The following is a 22,621-nucleotide window of genomic DNA, read 5'->3' on the forward strand; positions in this document are numbered from 1 at the left end:
CACAAAACTTCTATCTGAAATTTCCTCTAATAAGTTTTTTTTTAATCCAGGAATGAAACACGTAAAATGTCAGATCCTATAGAGCTGCAGATATATGGGATAGTGGCATAGTTATTACTGGTTAGTCTGAGGATAATGGCTAGAAAGTAATTGCAGCCAGAGCTAATGAATCATTTCACTTAGATTTTGTGAAAATGGAGTCCAGCCTTAATTATTTGTTAGAGTACCCAGTTGATGTGTTACTCCTTAACTAAATAGCTGTATCTATAATAAAGCAATATTAATAAAGAAAAAAGAAGACTATGGGAGACTGCTCTTTAATTCTGGGATCAGATCAATAGAAGATGGATATGTATTTTAGTCAAGTGTCTTGACAAATATTAATTACAGAGCAGAACATTTATGTGATCAAACTTGGAAATATTTGTTCCTCATAATGACAGAATTTACAGAAGGAAAGTACTGATGGAAAAAGGAAGACATTTAATGGCCAAGTCATCTAATAGGATTTTTAAAATTTTTTGACCTGGTAGATGACAAGTTCAGAATGTAGAGTTGATGTGAAATTGATACTTAGCCTAGAGGGCAGGTGGAGGGGACAACAGACCGATTTGGTCTCTTTAAAGTTTGTGTTTACTGCCTGTCTGGAGCTTTGACAAAGCTCTGTCATGCCCTTATGCTGATTACCTTCATGTAGAACAAGAGGTATTGACTAATGAATGAATGATGTGCAGTCCCTAACCCTTCCAGAGCAGCCTTAAAGAGCACTGTCTTTAATACACAGATTCTTCTCTCTCTCTCTCCCCACTACAGGCTTCTCTGCAGAATGTCAAGCAAAGATCGACACATTGATTCTAGCTGTTCGTCGTATATCAAGACGGAACCGTCGAGCCCTGCCTCTCTGACGGACAGCATCAACCACCACAGCCCCGGTGGCTCCTCAGACGCCAGCGGGAGCTACAGTTCCACCATGAATGGACATCAGAACGGGCTGGACTCACCTCCACTCTACCCTTCGGCCACAGGGCTCGGGGGCAACGGGCCGGTCAGGAAACGGTATGATGACTGCTCCAGTACCATCGCTGAAGATTCACAGACCAAGTGTGAATATATGCTGAACTCGATGCCCAAAAGACTGTGTTTGGTGTGTGGTGATATTGCATCAGGGTACCACTATGGAGTGGCTTCCTGCGAGGCCTGCAAGGCTTTCTTCAAGAGGACAATTCAAGGTTAGTTATCCTTTAAACTTCTTTTTTTTTTTTTTTTTTTTTTTTCCCCTCAAAGTGAAATAGCACAATCCTTGACTAAATCTTGTTAGGACTTCAGACTGTACCTTTTCATTCTTTGTAGTGTTTGGTCCTACAGATGTTACTCAACAAAAAGCCCCTTTGGGCTTCTTCGGAAGTTCTGTCTGTCATGATAAGCCTGCTGCCATGTTTGTTTTGGTTATGAAAAAGAGAAAAACACTGGAATCTTCCAGTGCATCTTCTGTACAATTTTCTCATGGATTCCCATAAATGAGTATTGTGAAGAAAACACATTGTTTTCTGAAGGTTGTTATGGATGCTTCTTGAACATGCCTTGTAGCTGGCACACAGGATTCGTGCTTTTGTTCCTAATTACACCACTACCATACTTACATTGTTGCAGAAATCCAGTTTATTTTTGTTAAAGCATCAGGGCATATAAAGTTGGAACAAATGCAATGGTGTAGTGCTTTGTGCATATCAGTGTATTAATAGCTGGTCTTTCACCCATACACGATATACAGTGGCCTTAAAGAGGTTCAACAAATATCTGTAAGGTCACATTCTAAGGAGAGTAAGTTGGCAGCTTGTGATCTCTGCCCAGTACTTTGTACTAATCTGCTCTTAATACCTGTTACAAATACGCCACATATTTTGGCATAAATTAGTACGAATGGGATAATTTGCATAAACACTTGTTCTGGCTTCAGAACCAATGGAGACAAAATAACCATCTACTTTGATTTAGATATCATCCTTTCAAGTGAAATTGAAGGTGCTTTATTTAAAGAACATGAGGCCAAGCTTGGCCTGTACAGGCATACAGTGTCACATTAAATTAAATTCAAACTTCAGAGACTAAAATTAGGTTGCTAAGTCCAAATTTAAACTCCTCAATAAAACCTGCTTGATTTTCATAGATGTTGAGCACCTGGAAATCTGAGGAAAGACAATGCAAGCTGGTGATATAGTTTTATTTTTTTTAAAGGAGTCGTGATAAGGAGCATAAAGTTAGTTTCTGTTTCTAATTTCACATAACCCCAAATTTGAAAGATTTGGTCAAGATCTCTTAAATAAAGTACTTCCATATTTAATGAAAAGTTAATAAGGAAAAATAATGAATGCTATTTTAATTTATCCGTTGCTGAGGCAATAGCTATTTTATTCTCTTGTCATCCATTTTACCACTGGGGATTTGGGCCTTCTACCAGCATGGAGCACCCATTTTATGATGGCCATACAGCCACTAAAAAGAAACATTAAACTGCAGTTGTTCTGATGGAGCTGAGTGTTACAATGTTTGCAACCAGGAAACAAACATACCTGTGAAAACTGGTAGTGACCTGGATTCATACATAAAATGAGCGCATATGCAGAAACAGTATGTTCACTTTAAGTCTTTGTTTTGGAAAAAGTAAAAAAAAGAGGTAGGTGATTTCACTTGACCTTCAAGAACATTTTCAGAAAAGCTCAAAAAATGTTTCCACTGAAGCAGTTTGTATTTTGTGGTCGCTAAACTTCAAGCACCAACTTCAACTAGCAACTCTGTTTTTATAAATGGTATTTAATTGCTATATAATAGCTGGCCTACAGAACTGAATCGATGCATGATTATTTTAGTTGTATTTTAAGCATGAAAAAAATTCCACAGAAATGTTAACTGATTGAAGTGTTGACTTCTGGCAGTAATAGGTATCCTGCAATTTTATGCCGCATCATAGACAGCAAGTTTCTGGGCACGGAAGCACAAGGCAGGGACGTCATCCTCCAGATTAGCAACCTGGACTTGGCCACACAGCTCAAGTTAGAACTGGCAGCTGTGCAAAAAGTCTCAGTAGGGTTAGAGCACTAGCTGCCTCAGCAGGTGACAGTGCTGTGAAGACAAAAAAAAATATGCAGTAAGGCAAAACCAAGCTTCGAATGGAAAAGCAATAATGAAGAATCTAAGAATAGGAAGTATGTTAACATCATAATGTCATGGCAGCATCTTCAGTAATGGTGCTGACTAAACTGGCATGTCAACTAGGAGTTTTCAGATACCATCCATGGAAGGCATTTACTTTGATGAATCAAACTGGGACAAGAATTATATAAGGAAAACTACTTCTCATGTTTTAAATGGGCAAATTCTACCTTTAAGCTTGCGTGAAGAATAATTGCCCTCAGGTTTTTTTTCTCTAAATGATAGAATTTAGTCCTAGTGTTCCTAGAGGTTGTTCTTCCCCATACCATTTCACTTCCTGGTTCAAATCACATTCTTTCTCTGCTTGTTTTTAAAATAAATTGGTTATGGCCTAACTGCAAAAAAGAAAACAGAAAAAAAGTTGTAACTATAGAACAGTAAGCCAGAGTAATTGAAGAGTCAAATATCGTAAGTGATCATATATAAGGATAATGTCTTGGCTCAAAGAATTGCTTATTTTAGATGCTAATAATTTAATGTGATGGATACTTAATTATAGATTCAGTGAAAAAGAACATTTGAATTACCAAACTTTTCTTGTTTAACATTCCTGAATTACTAAATTAGCTCAGATTCATGGAAACTCCTGTTGAAGTCATGGACAAGACTGCCCTGACTTCAGTGAGAGCAAGGCTGAGCTGATAAAGTCACATTATGAAGCACATCTTGTGTTTATGTCAGGCCTGTTGTCCTTTCCACTAAGTCAGTGGGAGTCTTTCCATTTCAAAGGAGTCTTTTGAAATCTCAGGAGGTGAAAGCCACAGGCAGCTGTTCAGAGAACCAGCACAGAAGTGAAGTGCATCACAGGAGACCTAGTAGCCCCTTACATTAGGTGAATTTTGCTCTAATGTAGAGTATACACCTCTTTTTAAGGGTAATGGACATTATCATTCCCTTTCAGATGAGAGCAATTTAGTCTAAAAAATGTCCGTTCTTGGCTGACAGATTTCTCTTCTTCTTCCTGCCTCTTGCAATCCCTGCTAATTTTCTTAAAAGTAAAGAAATTAAATGAACCCTGTTTTGAATTATGGGAAGGAGTAATTTTGTCTTTTCCCATATATATTTTTAACATAGCACAGAAATACGTTTGGGACTGTGGTAAAGAATGCATGGATTGTGATAAAAATCAAGAATATTAGAAAAAAAATAGAAACAAGAAGTTACCTGGCTGAAAAAAATACAGAACAAAACCCACCAAAAAAACAGCTCAATATATTAGAATTGTTTTCTTCTTGGGTTGTAGTAGAATCTAATGATGTTCTGCCTCCTTTTGTGAAATATAAGGGATGGGAGAACTGGATGTTCTCTCTGCTCAGCCTCGTACTTGCTCAGCTGCAGCTCTCAGTTTGCTTCTGGGATAATTTACAGGGTGGCTGATTGCAAATGTCTCACAGAAACACACACGCAGCCAAATCTCCCCAAAATTGGCTTAACATCAGGGACAGTAGAAAATAGCAACGTCTAAAAATAGTACATTGATTTTTAGGGTCTCTCCACAGTTTTTTGCTGTGCTCTGTATTATCTTGAAAATTCCAAGCTTTCCTTAAAAGAAAGGAAGAAAAAAAGAATTTTCTGTTGTCAGCTGGGTGCAAGGTCTTGTTTTCAGCACAGAAGTCTTGTACTTACTAGCTACTTTATAGCGAATATTTAGTGTAAATACATTTCTCATCGTTTTATTTGCTCAATTATCATAAAGACTAGTAAATACACATTTTGCATTAATAATACGTAATTATTCAGTGCCTGTAACTTAAACATTTCTTCAAGTGGATCGAAGTGGTATTCTTGCTTTCAGTAAAAGTATGATAGGACTTCAAAGACAGTTTACTATTTTGTTTTATTTTAGCCTTCATCTCTCTAAAATAATGGCCAGTATCTACACAGCTTTCTTTCTCACACCTTCCAAATCTTCAGGACTGTTGTCTTTGGATTTTTTAAACTACCATGAAAAGCCTGGCTATTGATACATTGCCTTCCTGGTAAGGCTTGTTGCAAAAGTGTCAGAGCTTACTTAATATTTCCTTAGACAGTATTTGAATTTTCCAACAAAAGCTAAAATATTTTGCATTCGATAGTCCTTGTAGTTCTTGGGCTTTTACTTTTTGGTTTTTATGTTTATTTTGTAAGGAATAACTGTTGGATGAACAGTATTGAGATATCAGTCTTCTATTTATTCGCAGACTGGGTAAAGCACTCAGGAGTAAGGAGCCCTGAAATCGTAGCCTCATTGAAGATCCGAGAGTTGTTGCCTGTCCATGTCTTCTAACATAGACAAGAAATTTTCTGTCCTGGGAATACCATTGTGGCTTTGGTCATTACATGAACTAGAGCAAGTCTGCCATCTCATTTTATGCTGATCACCTAAGCACCTTCAGCTCTACAGTGATGTAGTTCCTATGGTCTTCAAAGCCTGCCCAAACTAGGAGCTAGATTAAAATTTGTACTTTGTTCACCTTGGTTTTAATCCCTTTAGTGTTCATGTTTTTCAGCCCTCTTTTCAGCGTTTACCCATTACCTAGCCAATTTGATCTGTAAATGTATGAACAGTTTTTATATATATACATATATATATAAAGGAAGTTTTTAATATATATATATATAAAGGAAGTTTTTTATATATATATAAAGGAAGTTTTTAATATATTATATATATAAAGGAAGATTTTTTTAATATATATATAAAGCAAGGTTTTTTTATATATATATAAAGGAAGATAGATATATAGATATATAAAAGGAAGTTTTAATCAGGGAAGTTAGAACTAGCTATGTAAATTCAAATCAGGAGATATTCAAAATGGGGAACATGAAGTTTGATTTGAAGTTGCACATGACCAAAGTGGCTTCCAAAGGTTAATTTGCATCTCTCAAAGCTGACTCCTATAATACTGCACGTCACCTTTGTGGAGGAAATGAAAACAAATTAAGTAAGATTTTTATGGCTTTTCGCATCTTAACTGGTAGCTAGGATTACAGTTTTTTATAGAAAGTTAGGGTGGAGGCTTGCATCTTGGTGTAAAAGTCTGTGGACCTTGGCTTTGGTGCAAAGATGGCAGCCCTCCAGTGAACCTAACACTAAATGTCACCTGAATCCATCATTACCTGATTAAATCATTCACCTTCCTTATATAAGTGAAAGTCTGTGCATCAGCATTTCTTTCAAAGAATATTTTAAGCAAGCAATGATAGATAACTTCCCTTTTCCCCTCATTTCTCTCTGCCTAGGGGTCAACCGAACCAGTGGGCAAGTATTTTTAATTCCTTCCAACATGCCTTTTAATCCTGTCATAATGTCATTGTGTAACTATGGCAGCCAAACAAGATGAGTCAATAAAATATAAACAGGCTGAAATCTGAGAACCAGCGAGAAGCTTTAAAAGGTTCTATTCTTTTTACTATCTCTGCTTTCCTTACAGCCTTGTAAATTATATGATGCATTTAGATTATTGGGGAATAAGAATGAGCATCCATATTTGTGTATGGCTATTTCAAACCCACCAGAAATACTCAAAAAGAGATCTGGTTTACAAATAGTACTGGTGCAGTGGTATGTACCAATGCCATTATAATTAGGTTTGGATCTCTATTTGTTTTAAACATCTCTGAAAGCTTCCAGTCCACTTACGAAGCTCTGTCTAGTTTGAAACTAGAGACATGTGAAGTCTTAGCTAGGAAGTGATTTATTTTAATGTTTCTATAACTTTTTTAATTACTTTTTTTTACTACTGTGAAAACTATTTGGTTTGCAGCTTTACGAACTGAGCTGTTTTGTGTGGTCATACACTAGCAATGACAATTTTTCATGTTGCCTTGGTGGGATGTATCAAAATCAACCCTGATAAAATACCGGTAGGGACAAAATATAGATGGTTCAGTCTTTCTGACTTGGACAACTCTTCAGTGGCTCCCTGGTGTCAGGGCGTTGGTGCTGTTTCTGTCTTCGGAGTGTTGATTCTCATGATGACCGAAATGCCCTTAATTTCTGTTGAAGATAAAGAAGTTGGCTTCAATGGGAATCAAAGGTAGTTGGGCCCTTACAGGTGTCATTCAACAGCCCCTAGTTATCAACCTCATGTTGAAAATTATGGTGGTTTTTATGATGCTGGGAACTCATCTACCTAAAGTTAGAGGTAGATGCAAAAATGTCATGCATTCAGACCAGCCTGCATCACCTTTACATTTTCATTTTAAATGTCCATTCATGTTGCTTTCTGGGCATAAAACAAAAAGAAATAACATATTCATTATAGAAGTTCTAATTATATTCTAGTACAGTAACATAGTACTCTGCCCTTTTTTAGGCAATTTAACATAGTGCTTTCATTTTAAAGTACTTTTAAGCTGTGTCCCTCTGTCAAATACCATCTAACACTATAGAGTCATTTAAAAACTAGCTGCTTCTCTTCATTTCCTTATTGTAACAGAAAAGACAGCACAAGCAACAGAGACATAAGAGAAATCCTTCATACATGGTCCTGCCATCTTTAAAAATATTTGAGACATTTAGGAACCAAATTTTTAAATGTTCTATAACTCGGTGTGTGCATTGGTGTTTCTGGAGTCATCTGTGTGAAAAATCATGAATACAGTCAACTTTAGGCTTAATCAGCTCTAGATGACAGGTAACAGAATTCACAGAGCTATCTACAGTATCAGGTGAATCCGTCTAGGGATTTGTCAGCCAAAACTGGATTCAGTTAGGCTCAAATCCAGCCTCATTGCAACCTGACCCCATTTCTGAAATCTTATCGATAAGAGTACTTTTACTCTTAAAAATATTTACTTATACAATTCAGTTGAGTTCTGACTGCAAAGTAGGGAACAGAGCCTTCAAGAACTGAAACTTTAACCTGAGAGAAAATATTTTTACTTTCCTCAGTTCAGCTTTGCTAAGACCTATAAACATCAAATACATTTTGAAGTCCATCTGGGACTTTATCCATCTTTTCCTAAGTTAACCTGTAACTCTTTACTTCCAACAGCACCTTTTTCTCCTAGTTGATCAGGAACTGTTTTCCGTTCTGGTTGGATTACATTTCGAGGTGTGACCTAACACATTGTAATTCACTCTCTGTGTTGGCTTAGATCCTCCAGTCTCTCTTTCTAAGACTTCTCTTTTATTAATTCCCAGAAGGCTGTAATCCTGGCTACCTTTCATTTTCCAGAGGTTTTGTGCAAGCCAGTCCACAGACAAGCTGGTGCATTCCTTTGGGTCTGTCACCCAGGAAAACAGAGCATGAAGGTGGTACCCAGGGTAAACTTACTGCAGAAAGACTTAAATCTAGTGATGCAGTAACCTCTGTTAAGAACAATGAGAACACTTGTTTTTTAAATATAAGTTTTTGAAAAAAGGTATTAGGTTACAGAAGCTCGAAGAGAAAGTTTGGGAGAAAAATGGGGCATTATTGGATATAAATAAAGAGATATATAGATTTAATGAGCTGATTATAGCAAAAAATGATCACACTGAGGGAATAAATAATTCTTCCCCCCCCCCTTTTTTTTTTTCTTCTGGGCCTATACTCCCACACAGTAAAACTTTCAATACTGATATCATCTGATATTCCTTCTGCTTTTGTTAGTGGCTCATGGCTACTCTTTCCAAATACATTTTCATCCTGAATCTCAGCCTTCCTCATGTCTTTTGGTTGTCCAAAGATATTCTGAGCATATTCCAATAGCTCCTAGCAATCCTCTTACCTCTTCAGTGTTATAATATCAAATGATGCCGTGTGAAAAGGGAAATAATGCTTCTGCTAAGAATTACTGTCTGCAGTAAAACTTCTCTTCTTGTCAGTATTTCTGGAAGAGAGGTGCTTGTTTCAGCCTGTGTCACACATGGCAGCCAATTTTAGAGCAGCTGAGCACTGTTGTTATCTGAGGTACTAAAGTTGCAACTGTTGATCACAATAACTTTATTTAGGATAAGATGCCAAGGCATAAGGCCCAGGCCTCTTCTTTGTCATGGTTCTCTTTCCTCCTGTTACTTTGAGTGTTGCAAGAAATGACCAAAATGGTCTCTAGAATCTTGACCAAGTCCAGTCGGTTACCTGGCTTGTAAAACCATCGAGTAAGTCTCTGTACCGTTAAAATTGTACTGTGGCTTCACATCTGATTCAGATAACCTCCAGACTTCATCTGTGAGATGACAAAAATGTTACCTTGGCCCACTTATGCTCAATCTGTGTGTAAAGATCTGACAGCCTGAAGCATCTGAAAACAAAGTGCTGGTTATACAGCAGAAGTTTTAGTAGTTCACCTGCTATCTCAAATGGCATCAGTTGCTCTTGACAGGCACAGTGTGTTGAAAGTGTTTTCTCATCTTTTGGCTGAGATAATAAAATTTAACAAATCAGTAGAAAAAAAGGAACAGTTTAAAAATAAACATTCCTCAGTTCTTGAGGAGAGGAAAGGACTCAGGCTGGCCTAAATCCCATTGTATTATTACAGCACAGGGCAATGTGTTTGGAGAGTGAAGACTTGACATCTATCTTTATTTTCAAATGCCATGCTAATTTACATTACTCAGCCCTTTATCTGCCAAACTGTAAATGTCCATTACACCACTGGAAGGAATATACAAATTATCCCCTGGCACTTCAGGCAGGAGTTTTGCATATACAGTGTTATTCTATCAGCCAGCTAGCTGCACTGTTTTGTTAAGGAGTGAGAAAATTATATTGCCTGCAAACTAATTGTACAAAAGACTTGAAATAAGTAATCAGAGCCCAGTTGTTTCTGAAAACCAGCCAGGAGATATTATAAATTGCTCGATCATTCTTGTCAGCCCAGTTTAAAGGCTCAGAGCTGCCATGTTGATTTTGTTTGCTGTGTAACACAGCTACCTCTCCAACTGTTGACAGGACTGGGCAAACTCCACTTACAATCTTCCTTGCTGCTCAGCTTCAGGCTCTAGCATCATGCAGTAGACAAGTAAATGGTAGAGCTTCGTTCTGAGTCCTCCTCATTGAAACAAAATACAGATTTGAGCATCCTGGGTGCATGTAGTGTACCAAGGAATTTGTACAGATTCCCAAACACTTCTTCAAATAATTTCAGTTTCTTTATTTTTAGTGTATAGAGTTAAAGAAGAAATTATGAGAGCTCTAATGACCTGTAATGTGGAGTGAATTTAAGATTTTACCAAAACAGATCCTCTAATGTTTTGAGTTCTAGGCAAAATGCATTTTGAGTATGATATATATTCAACTACATATCCATTGCAAAATTCCATGAGATTTCTTTGTTTTGTTTAGGTTTTTTTTTTGTTGTTTATGTGTTTGTTTGTTTGTTTTAAGGAAAGCTTTCTGACAGAAATGAAATTTGTTGTGGGGGTATTTGATAAAATACTGCCTATGTGGTGACAAAATGTTAGTTTCCCTGAACTATTGTTGTGGTCTAGACATATTCCAAAATGCTGAAACACTTCAGGAGAACCAGCTGCGGCCATTGGTAAGATGTGGATCTTTGCTGCACCGATAAATCCGGTTACTGTAACTCTGCTGAGTTCATCAGAGGAACTTTTTCCAACATCTTCCAAGTTTATTTTCTAACATCAAAAACTAAGATTGAACATCTGCTGTAAAATATAATTCATTAAAGTAAAGCAGTCTAAATTGATACGATTCTCCTTCTGTGCCAAAGTACTGGAATCGAAGTGACTAGAGCAGTAGCTCATTTTGAAATTCTTCAGGTGGAAAGATTTTGCAGGAAAAAATAAGTTACGTTGTGTGTGCATAGTGTGCTGCACACTACGGACCCTTGTTGTGTTTCACAGGATTTTGCACAAAGCTGAAATGTCAGGATATGTATTAGAAGTGTCTATTTAGTGAAATAAGCAATCTTGCTTATATTTTTCTGATTTTGAATATTAATTTTTGGTGCCAGCTTCCGTACCTTTGTCATCTGTGCCTTTGCACAGGGGCTCTGGCTATAGTAGGAATGCTCCACTTGCCTTGGTACAAAGCTTTGCTACTTTGAGTTCTGTGTTATAATCTTGGTCTTGTTTTTGATCAAGATCATTTCTGACCTTGTACAAAGATATCTTTGATCTTGTGCAAAGTATTTCTGATTCTGTTTCTTTTTTTTTTTTTTTAAATGGGGATGGTAATACATTTATTACGATACTGTGATTAAGTCAATTAGATACGATTTGTGAAAGGCTTTGGAGGTCTCCCTGTGTAGTAGTTGTGCCTTACTAAGAATGGCTTGTTAGAGTGTGAAAGGATAATGTGAATATTTTTTTTTTAAGCTGGCCCTTACCATCCTTTCCTATATATCCTCTCAGGAGTGTTATATCCTAACTTTGCTAATGTGTACTAGAAGGAAGTTTTGCAGGAACTGTTGTGTCAAATTTCCTACCAGCCATATCCTTCATCTCAGGAGCTAAGGAAGGGAAAGAGGACTAAACTGAAGTTTTAGTTCCGTCAATAATAACCATTAGCATTCAGACATACCAAGATCTGTTTTAGTTGCCAGCATTGCTAAGTCAGCCATGCAGCAATGTTCAGGAGGAATAAAGCCCACAAAGGCGTGAACAGGTTGTGCAAAGTATGCTGGTTGTATTGGCAGAATATGCATTGCACATTGCAGGCCTCCTTTATCATAAATGCTTAACCAATTTTCAATAGATGTAAGTGGTTTAAGTATTACTTCCTGTTAAACTAGCAGTTGCTGAGCACTTGAGTCTTTGTGCAATCCTGCAATCCACTAATGTGATATTTAATGAGGAGACATCAGTCTGGAGAAAGGTAGTCAATATAAATCAGTGTTTACAAAGTGTGATTAACTCTGAAATATTTCATCAATGCTGTGGTCCCAGGCAGACTCTATGCTAATTATTAGAACCTGCACATGTTTCAGGGGACTTGGACGCACCCTGAGTGCAGCAAACATGGAGCAGCAAAATTGCAATTATGCTTGGACTGTCTCTGATGACAATTTATGCATTTGGTGTGATGACCTCTTGCTTCCCAAGAGGGCAATAAACAGAATGCATTTTCATTAAGATACTAATGCACTTAATCACAGGGGGAAAGGGTTAGAAAGTAAAGAAATACCTTTAAAGCAAGATGTGACAGGCTGATGGGGATACTTTATTTAAAAGGCAGTTTCCTGGTGAAACTTCTGACTGCTGCGAAGTCTGTCATACTGAATGTGGTCATGGGCAATAGGATGCATGGCTGGGCAGATGAATGAGCTGAGCTAAGCTGTTTTATGAAAAGTGCAATGGTACTAGGGCAAAAGAGAAAAAAAAGGAAAAAAAAAAAAAAGTCTTTCTCCTATTTGGATTTGGATTCCCAAAGATGTGATTTCAAAAAAAAAGTAAAGAAAATTGCTTATATATGTTTTACCCATTAATTTTGGGGCTTTTTTTTTTCTTGATTTTGGGAATGAATAATATATGCTAAGCAGTAAGAAAACAAAAACCACACACACACAAAAAAAAGAAGAGATGCTGCTTTGCCCAGGAGGGCTCACATTTAACGATCTAGCTTATATCTAGGCTTTAAGGAGAGTTGGGAGAGGCAGAAGCAAGTATCTTCCCCCGTTTTTGTTAACTTGACGACTTGGTAGGGACCATCCTGTTTCTGATGCCTCTCAGTACATGAACTCTGTCTAAAGAGAGCAGGGGAGGTATCCTGGCTGAGAGATCTGACCCAGAAGTTGTAGAACGTGCTGGATGTGGTGATAGCATGCTGGTGAACCTCACCTGATAACACTGTGCTTGCTGTTGTGGAAGGAGAAGGTTGAAGCTCTGTAGTGACTGTTACAGTTGATTGTGCAATAAAGCACAATGATCTCCTTTCATACTCCAGACAAAGAAAGACTGATGAAATTGGTGAAAAAAAAGGAAATGAAGAGTGTCCTGGTACAGACAATCAATGACAAAATTTCTTCCTTCTACCAGAAGGAACAACTTGCATGAAGGATTTTTAAGGACCATGGATGGAGCCAGACACAGCCTGACATTAATTGTGGTTTTGTATTTTTTTTTTAATACACCTGTCTAGATTTAAAAATTCAAAAAGCTCATCCTTTAACTTGGCCTTTTATTTTTATGTGAAAGGTCTCTCCTTTCTATAGCGTTGTTTACTCTTGATATATTCCAACATAAAACAGAACAGCAATTGTATGCATACTTCAGATTTCCATTGTGTTGGTTAGTGAATGATTCTGAGTACCTCTCTTTTCCTGTACTTTCCGTTACAGGTAACATAGAATACAGCTGCCCAGCAACGAATGAATGTGAAATCACAAAGCGTAGGCGCAAGTCCTGCCAAGCCTGCCGCTTCATGAAGTGTCTAAAAGTTGGCATGCTGAAAGAAGGTAAGACTGATCAAGTTAGTATGTAGCTCTCTGCAAACACATGCAACAATTATAGGGCAAGCAGGAAAGAAAAGAGATGGGTAAGTGTTCTGATCAGTTACTCTAAATACAATTTTGCTTTATATTTGCTCTTTCTTGACAGCCTGTTTCTAAGCTAGGGAATCAAGGCGTATCTGTGTAGAGTTCATCTTCTGTGGAATATTTCTTTGTGGGATACAGCAAAATGTACCCCAGCATTCAGTCTCCTTCAGTAGGTAACTAATAGAATAATCATCAGAATATATCCTCTTATTTTCCTTAACACGTGAACATCGTGAATTCTCAAAGATTTCTTTCCTCCTTTGCTAGTCTGTCCTAGTTCTGGCAGAAATACACACTGTGCCTTCTATTTCCTATTTTAACTGAGTCTTCAGCAGGACAATTGAAACATTTATTTCTCAGTTAAACAAGTATAAATCTTGAGTATGTCTACTGAAGTTACTGTAACTGCACTGGCACAAATAATGGCACACAGAAGAGGAGAATCCACCCTTCTTTATGTTTTTTTTTAAGCATATGAGAACCCTGGTCCCTCACTGTAAGTATGTACTGAATTTTTAATTCGTCAGTTATATTTTGAAGATAACAAATAACAGGTAAATATAAAAAAATGTTACCAATAAACAGTTCTGTCTCACCTGGAACCTGATTTGTCTACATTACAGAAAGGCAGTTCCTTAAATCTTGGTTGCTTGCCATGTGCTTCTATCGATGTTAACATATATGCAAAAATATACTTTTATATGCATGAATTGTATACATTATTATTGTAGTGCAGTGTTATCACCAAGAAAGAAATAATAGAAGATGTGAACTTGTGAACTAGATAACCTTTTAAAATATAATCAGTGTAATATTTTCTAAATCTTGCCTCTAGTGGCGAGTATTTTGTGTTAAGCAACCACTTTAAAGTGATCCCATAGCGTTTTGTTTTGTCAGTGCTTAAAAAGTCAGCTTTAATAGATGGCTGATTTTTGCAAATCTTTTGATGGCAATTTAAAATGGGTTTAAGTATACAGCCGTAAGGGTAAAACCCGAGAACAGCATAGACTGATGGAGAGATGATGGACAAATTAGGCCTATCACGCACCTACAGACATATTCTTATTGGATTATACTTACTAAGAATAAACCTTGTTCTGTGCAACTGCTTTGGCAGATGCTATGATCCTGTGAGCCAAATCCTGCTGTCCTTAGTCTTACTTGAGCAAAACTCCTGTCAGATTCAGTGGGGATTTTGCCTCAGTAAGAGTGGCAGGATTTGACCCTCTCTTCCAGTGGTGATGGGTTGGTTCCTTCCTTGCCAAAATTCTCATGTAGGCGACCACTAGAAGCAAGTATTTCAAGGTTAAACTGTAATGTTTAGATATACTGTAGAAAGAATGCCTGAATATGGCATCTTTTGAAAGGGACTGTGCTGCTTAACATATTTTTTAGGAAGTTAAGTCTCCATATCACTGGTAATCTACTGTACAGATACACTGAGCAATTGTTTGGAAATAGAACAGTGGTACCAAGAGTACATACAGGTCAGTTGGTTTATACCTTTTAAATTTTAAGGACACCATTGCATGTCCATGAACATATATAGTTAAAAATCTACTGTGTGGCTTCTGAGACTGCATGAGGAAATTAAGTGACTCTTCTACAAATAAGTAATTATGTCAGTTACCAAAATTGTGTGCAGATTTACAGTGTTTCTGCACATGATTTTGGTAACTGAGGTAATTAAGTTAAACAATTCAGCTGCACGTTGTGAATCAGATTTTTTCCATGGATGATCATTTTCAACGGGTGCAAAACAATTCCACAAGCTTCCATAGTCAGAATTTTGTAAATTGGCTTCCCTAAAAGGTACATAACTTTTTCCGAAAGTTCTCCAATGACAAAATAACAAATTCCTACGAAAAGAAAGTTCCTTGGTTAGTCCCACTCCTGGGCATATCGTAGTTCTTCACTCTTAGAGTGTGAGTTTTTCTGTCAAAACACATCAGAATTTCTGCTTTTTTAAAATTACTGAACTTTTTCATCTGGGAGGCAACTTATCTTCTTTTCAGGTATTGCTTACCGACAACCTGAAAGAACCTACAAGGGTGTTTTGTTTTTCTGCCTGCATTAGTGGCCACTTTTAAAACCATATTGATTTGAAGTACACTTTTAAAACTGTACCTGGAATACAGAGATTTTTTTTTTCTCTTGTTTTTGAAAGGTATTTTTGGAGACAGGTGTTATTGTTTTTACCTATAGGAATGGCTGGAGATGAGTTCTCGGCTTTGGATTTGACAACATCCATTATGTACAGAATGTGAAGAAAGATGATATACTTACTACTTTCATGTGTAAAGTGGTGTAAATTTATTGATTAGTATGGACTTAGAGCAGGAATTATTTCAGCTCAGTGTATCTTAATGTTTCTTTATATACAGACAAGGATTTCGGTCCCATGCAGCATGTCAGAGATCATGCTGCAGTAAATCTATTCAAATGTAAACCTGTTCAATTCAATTACCAGTTTATAATAAAATTTGCTGCTACAGCCTCCACGTTTGTCACAGCAGTCTCTACATGCTGATGGCACAGCATGCCTGGAAATTGACAGCCTAAATCTATTTACAAAAAAATTTAGTTGCAGACCTGAAATAAAATCAAGTTTAAGCAGCTTTGAGAGGAGTATCATATTCTTTACAAGAACTTCTGCACATCTGCCAGTGTGCATCTTCTTCAGAAATCTTATCCTGTTAGTGGGGAGTTTTCTTCTAGAAATTTTCCTTTACAAAGTTTTAAAATGTAATCCTAGGTGAAACAATTATCAGACATTGCGCTTCCCTTCACATTTGGAAGGACCTCATTACATTGTCATTTTGTGAATTGTCGTATAAAATTCATTATAGAAACGACAGTGCCTGGAAGAAGATCATGAGTTTTATTTTATCTTTTAGGGGAAGGTCTGAAAACCACTTACAGCAAATATATAGAGTGGCTTCTCTTACAACAGCTACATGCTAAATCATTTATTGTGGGAAGATAACGGTGATTTTCATCCATCATCCAGTGTTCCTGTGAGAGATCTAGTGTTAGAAGCTTGGGGCTGTGTCTTGGGTCAAACGCTGGGAAGGAACCAGATTTCTGGTCACACAAAATACAGGATGGAATGGGGAATTTTTGCACTTATTTTCAAGGATGTCAACAGGACATAGCCAGCAACACTGAGGTCAAGATTCTGAACAAATTAGAAGCTGTGGGCCAGAAGCTGGAGAAGGAAGGGTAAAGCAATGTCATACTGGGCTGAGCTGGCATGGGATTGAAGTCTCAGCTCCTGTCTGCATCTTCTGTTGAGTAGCACAAGAAAGTTACTACAGACTGATCCAGAGGAACGCTTTGTTTTGGTTTAGTCAATGGACTGTTACTTGAAAACATAAGTGTAGGTGTATGGAAGGTTTTTGAGTTTGTGTTATGCTTCATACTGAAGCATTTGACAGATGCTGATGAGCTTTTATGCACATGACAAATATGTGGGTGTCATATTTTCATTTACTTTCCTAGGTATGGTTATTACCAGCACAGCAGAATACACTTTACTCAAAGAAGAAATTTTACTTTTTTTGATCTTTAATTTTGTGTGTCAGTATTGTGAAAAGTAGATTTTCAAGGATCACAATTGGTTCTTCTGAAATGCAGTTTCTTTGACTGTGCTTGTGTTTTGGTGGATTCTCTCAGGTTCACAAGAACGGATATACCAAAGGCTCTTGTGTAGTCTAGGGAGACACTTTTCAAAGGTATCCTTAATGATTTATTTAAATAATATTGCAATTGCTGAATAGGGGTGGGGGAAAACAATTCTTTTAAAAATGAATGCTCTAAGACACTCTCTAGTTTTCAGTTCTGTTGGTTTATAATCAGTCTTTTAAGTTTGGCCTTTGAAACACATTGGAAGTTGGTGAGTAGTTTAGTTCAGGTGGTAGACTCAAATCCATATTCTTGTACAAGATTGTGTGGTTTAGTTATTTTATTTTTTTATACAGCCGTTTGGAGGGAGAAAAAAGGGGTTGATTTTTTGCTTTTCTGAGAAGGAAAATTGGACGTAAACCACATAATTTGATATGGGAAATCATGGGTAGATATCCGACACTTTTTTTTTCCTCTATTGCTAGTTGGTCTGGTTGAATTCTACTTTTAGTATGCTGCTAATACTATGTGCCTTTTAATATTATCTGTGGGACTACTTACTAGCATGTGTCTGTGTTAGAAGATATTATTCTAAGTGTATTGTACCACAGATTTTGCTCAGAATAGCTGCCCGTGTGAAATAATTCCACTAGAGTAATTATTCCAAAATAAAATTACTTTTTCTTTCAGATGCAGTGTTCATGTAACTGTTTTTTTAAGAGGCTATTACATATGCTTCAGTTTTGTCTGTCACTATATTGTCGCAAGGTTCAAATTTACAGTTCAGAGGGGAACCTACTGAGTGGCACTAACGCAGCTTTTAGACTACCTGAAATATTGTATCCTGTCTTAGCTCTTCCATTTCTGAGCAGGGCTAGTTCATACTTCTTACAGGCCTGTTGACACCAAAATATCTCCTATACGTCTCTCATCTCTACTACCTCGATGTTAACAGAATTTTTGATGTGTTGCTTGCAGTGGCTCATCAACATTGCTTGTTATTTCAGAAGTGTAGTTCGGAAGTAGGTGATACCTAAGAAAACAAATTTAACTTTATTTGAAAAGTAAATTATACCATAATGATGTGGCAGAAAATGTGGGTTGCTTCACATATGTTTATGTTTTCCTGACAAATGGATGGCTTTTACAAATTATCATCAGCCACTTTGTATCCAGTTAGAACAAGCAGTATGACGGAATTTCAGCTTAACTAGTCCAGCTATTAAAAATAGGAGGCCAGATCCTCACCCTAGTATTAATGGAAGTTGGTGGAACTACATTGGATTGCTGTTCATTTGACAGGTTTAGCAATCTATGCTATGGGGAAATCAGCAATATACCTTTTTGTGTCTCTGAATCTTTACTGTTGCTAGTATGTTAGCAGTCATTCAGGCTTTAAAAATGAATCAAAACTCTTCAAGCTCAACACCTGGCAATGCTGACTTTAGTGTAACCCTTCCCATTGTAGTAGTGCAGTTATGTTTTTCTTACGCTCCTCGCCAAGTAGCCCTTAATATTTCTTGTTCATTAGTTGGCTTGGGTTTGTTTTTTAAAAAGGTTTTATGTAGTCCCTCAAAGTGACTCCAGCATCCCTAGGGCAGTGTTAAGGCAGTAATCAGAATCTGCCTTGTGTATAAAGAAATTCTGTATTTTAAGTTTCAGAGCATCATAGTACTGTAACTAGAAGATTATTACACATTAGTTCAACTTTTTCTTAACGTGCTGAAATTGGGGTTCTCTAAAGTGTTTTTTGCGTCACACTTTGAAAGATTTCATTAATTCAAATATAAAAATACATTTTTAAAGAGGTATGTGTATTTTAAAGCAAAAATTACTGAGCGTATTTTGCCCAGATTACTGTATGAACATCTTTGTCTTGTGTTAAGCAGCAGATCGGATTAAATTATCATATTGATCCTTTCTGGTTTTGACAATCTATGAAAACGAATCTGATACAGCAAGGAGAACAGGCAGCTTGAGTTTACTCTTATGTAAAGAGATGTATGATATGCACAGGAGCAGATTAATGGATTCACTCTCAAAATAATAAATAAAACTAAGCAATCCTCTTTATAACTAAAAATGTGTTATCACCTATGTTTTGAGGCTAGTGAAAAAGCCTGCTTAATAGGATTCCTCCTAACAACATCTCCTTTGAAAAGACCTGCGCGTAAGACATTGCCAGGGTAAATTTCTCTCCCAAGTCTAATACCATTAATTTGCCAAGAAGAAAGCAGAAATTATTGTGGAGGAAGTTTTAGTTTCTGCTGCCTTCAGAAATTAGAACAAAGGGAAGGAGAAAGCATTAATGGTATTCAAAGAAAATATTTCTGCACAGGATGACAGTTAATAGAGCAGCATTGACCTCAGTGATACTTCTATGCTCTCTATTGTAATATTACACTTAAGGAGCTCCTTCGTTAATGCAGGATATTAAACAAAGCTCCTGTGTTATAACATCAAGAAATAACACAGTGTGTGTCTTCTGTTGAAGTCTATTCTGAATATCAACCCTTTTCTAAGTTTCAGTATATTAGGGAGTTTTGTTTCTAATGCAGATATTTTTTTGGAAGTGTCTCTCTTCCTCTTCTTTTTCCCCTTCCCCCATTTTCCCCTTCCACTCCTTTCCCCCTTTTCTTCCCACCTTTAATTTCTCCATTCCCATCCCTGTTCTTTCCTCCTTCCTCCATTTTCTTTCACTCTTCCCCCTTGCTCTTCTTTCATTCAAACTCTGCTTAGTTTAATATTTACTGGGACTGGTTAAATCTCCTTGGAAACAATAAAAACTAATCTCTTAAGAGTTGTTGGTGTTCATAAGTAGACCTCTTTCCTCCTAACCAAAATGTGGCCTGATAGCCCAGTTCACACATTAGAACTGACAGCCCAATTTGTCCGCCCTAAACCACGGCTCATGACTATCCACCCTCTCTAACTGATGAGGAAGGACAAACTATTCTCCTGCAGGTTAGTGTTTATAGTCAGCTCAAGCAACTAGCATTTCTAGTTATCCATTAAAAAATGCTCAAGAAAAAGCAAATATTGGAGATGTGGATATTCCTTCTGGATTTAGAAATCACATGACAGTACCTACAGCAAAGACCAGCTGTCGGCCTCCTGAGAAGTTCTCACGGTGCTTGTGTTGCAGCATTGTGCCAGCCTGGTTTATGTTCTGCCTCTAAGCATTTTTGGTCTCCATAATCTCACTGGGAATGAAATGGAGAAGTCCTAGCAATTCACCAGACTCAGTCTTTAAAAAAATTTATTTCTTTCTAGATACAATTTTCTTTTGCAGTTTTGTTTTGAAGTTGTCCCTTTATAAAAATACTCCACTTTCATAAGAGGGCAGTATGAAGTGAATGTTGAGAGCAGTATTGTTTATATGTCTTTGTTTGAGAACTATTTACTTTTCTTGGCTTTTCACAGATTTGTGAATGTACTTTCTTGACACCAGCATCTGCAGATCTGGGGTCAAAGCTGTTTGCCGGCCCACTTATCTGCAACTTCCATAGGATTAGATGGTAGGGTTGATTCTGCTCCCACACTCATCACTGGTGAGAATCCCAGTGACTGCAGTTATTTGCAGGGTCAGACAAGCATCAGCAAAGAATGCATTCAGCCTACAGTTACTTTGTCGTTATTAAAAATAGTGAGTTTGAAAGATTTTGAATGAGGTTAAAATCTACAATATTTTTCTTAGTGCACATAGCTTTTATATTACTTTCTCAGAATTAGAAGGACTATGTTCTGCAGATTCACAAGTCTATTTAACTTGGAATACCATTAAAAATTAATCTCTTTATGATGAGAAAATATTAGTACAATCTGAGGTTGTTAACTAAACATCCTCATTTTTCACATTTCTTCTTTTGATCCTAAAATAAGGACACAGTCTTTTTCTAATTTTCTAATATTTTCCCATTTTTCAAAACATATTCTGTGGATTTAGCCCCTGCAAACATTTGCTTATACACTGAAAGTACAGTGACAGCAATATAAGTGATAGGAGAAGGTAGAGACAAGTCTGAAGTATCTAGGACTGTGTATGATTGGGCATCTTTTCCCATGAGCTCCCAGACAAATAGCTGCCTTTCATTCTTGGTCTCTGCCACCCATAAACACATACATCAATATGGCACTGCCATTTATTTCAGAGTGCTTGAATTCTTGTACATGGGTCGTGCCCTATATTATATAGGGGTCATTTTGTAAAGGGTGTCATCCCCTGCTTGAGAGGAACAGGCTTAGCATCTCAGGTAGAAAGTGTGTTTAGCAGTGATGCATATGTGTATCTCTAAAATGCCACTTTGGAGCCAACCCCTTTTGGTGTTTTACTTAGCCTTTACTCGGACGGCACTTGCATCTCCTCAATAAGACTTTAACTCTGTAAACTCTTAGTAGAAAAGCCAGGATGTATGGTAGGATTATTTGAGGTGAAGTGCTGAAATGATGTAGGTGCTGCTAAATGGAACCCATGTGGCAGATGTGCAGGCAGGCTTCTGCTGCTTGAGATGGATTGGCACCAAAAAGCTTGGAGGTTGAGGAACTCTCCTGGCCTCTTCACTCAGCCAAAGCAATGAATGTGTTGAGAAGCACTAAAATTACAATTTGCAGTTGTTGCCTCTGACCACCTATAGCGCTATCCCTCAAATATTTCACACTTCTAAATCTCTATGCTGTCCTACAAAAAAAAGAAGTTCAGTGCAACATTGTTGGGACGTTAATGTAGCTAAACTACAGTCTTCTCTCTGGTCACTCATTGTCTGTCTTTAACCTGGAGGTGTTGTTACCAGTGGTGAGTCTTCGTCACTTCTACTCACTGAGTTACTATGTAAAGCTAGAACATTATTTCATTGCAGTTTGTAATGTGGCTTTTGTGGTTAAAAGTCAACAGTCTGAAATACCATCTTCAGCAGTGAATTGTCATTACGTCAAATTTTGTCATGCTTACTAATTATTCTTCTAATAGGTCTCATCTAACCAACCTTTTTACTTTTTTTTCCCTTCATTTTCTCTTTATTTTCTGTGTGTATTTATATGACAGAAAAGGGAAACTATAAGAGGAGTCTGTTTCCCTCGTAATAGGGACTTAATATAGCTATTAATCTTTATAAATGAAAAACATAGCTTTATTTTAAGCCTCAATAGTCTTTTATTGGATTAATGATTCTGGAGAAAGTCAAACACAAGCTACGTTAAATATATTCACTTACTGAATAATATCAATATTTTCCTGTTTGCTCCTTATTGTTCTAATGAAGTTGATATGTTTATTTGCTTTTCTCTTCTTAAGCATCTGGTTTCCATTCTCAGAATCATCAGGTGTAAGATCAGATGTCAATTTGATTTACAGTTTTCAGTGTAGGAAATCCAAAATCAA

The 22,621-nt window shown here is 37.0% G+C and overlaps 1 protein-coding gene across 12 annotated transcripts in view; it reads left to right on the forward strand.

Moving 5' to 3' along the window:
* ESRRG (estrogen related receptor gamma) overlaps positions 1-22,621 on the forward strand; it is a 404,778-nt gene that overhangs the window by 277,560 nt on the left and 104,597 nt on the right. For all 12 annotated transcript variants that reach the window (XM_082049951.1, XM_082049949.1, XM_082049944.1 and 9 more), the window contains 2 exons: positions 814-1,229; positions 13,423-13,539. In XM_082049951.1, coding sequence (XP_081906077.1) covers positions 814-1,229; positions 13,423-13,539 — 533 coding nt within the window. The remainder of the gene's footprint in view (positions 1-813; positions 1,230-13,422; positions 13,540-22,621) is intronic.

Source organism: Streptopelia decaocto, assembly GCF_964273445.1.
Source record: "Streptopelia decaocto genome assembly, chromosome: 3".
NCBI lineage: Eukaryota > Metazoa > Chordata > Aves > Columbiformes > Columbidae > Streptopelia > Streptopelia decaocto.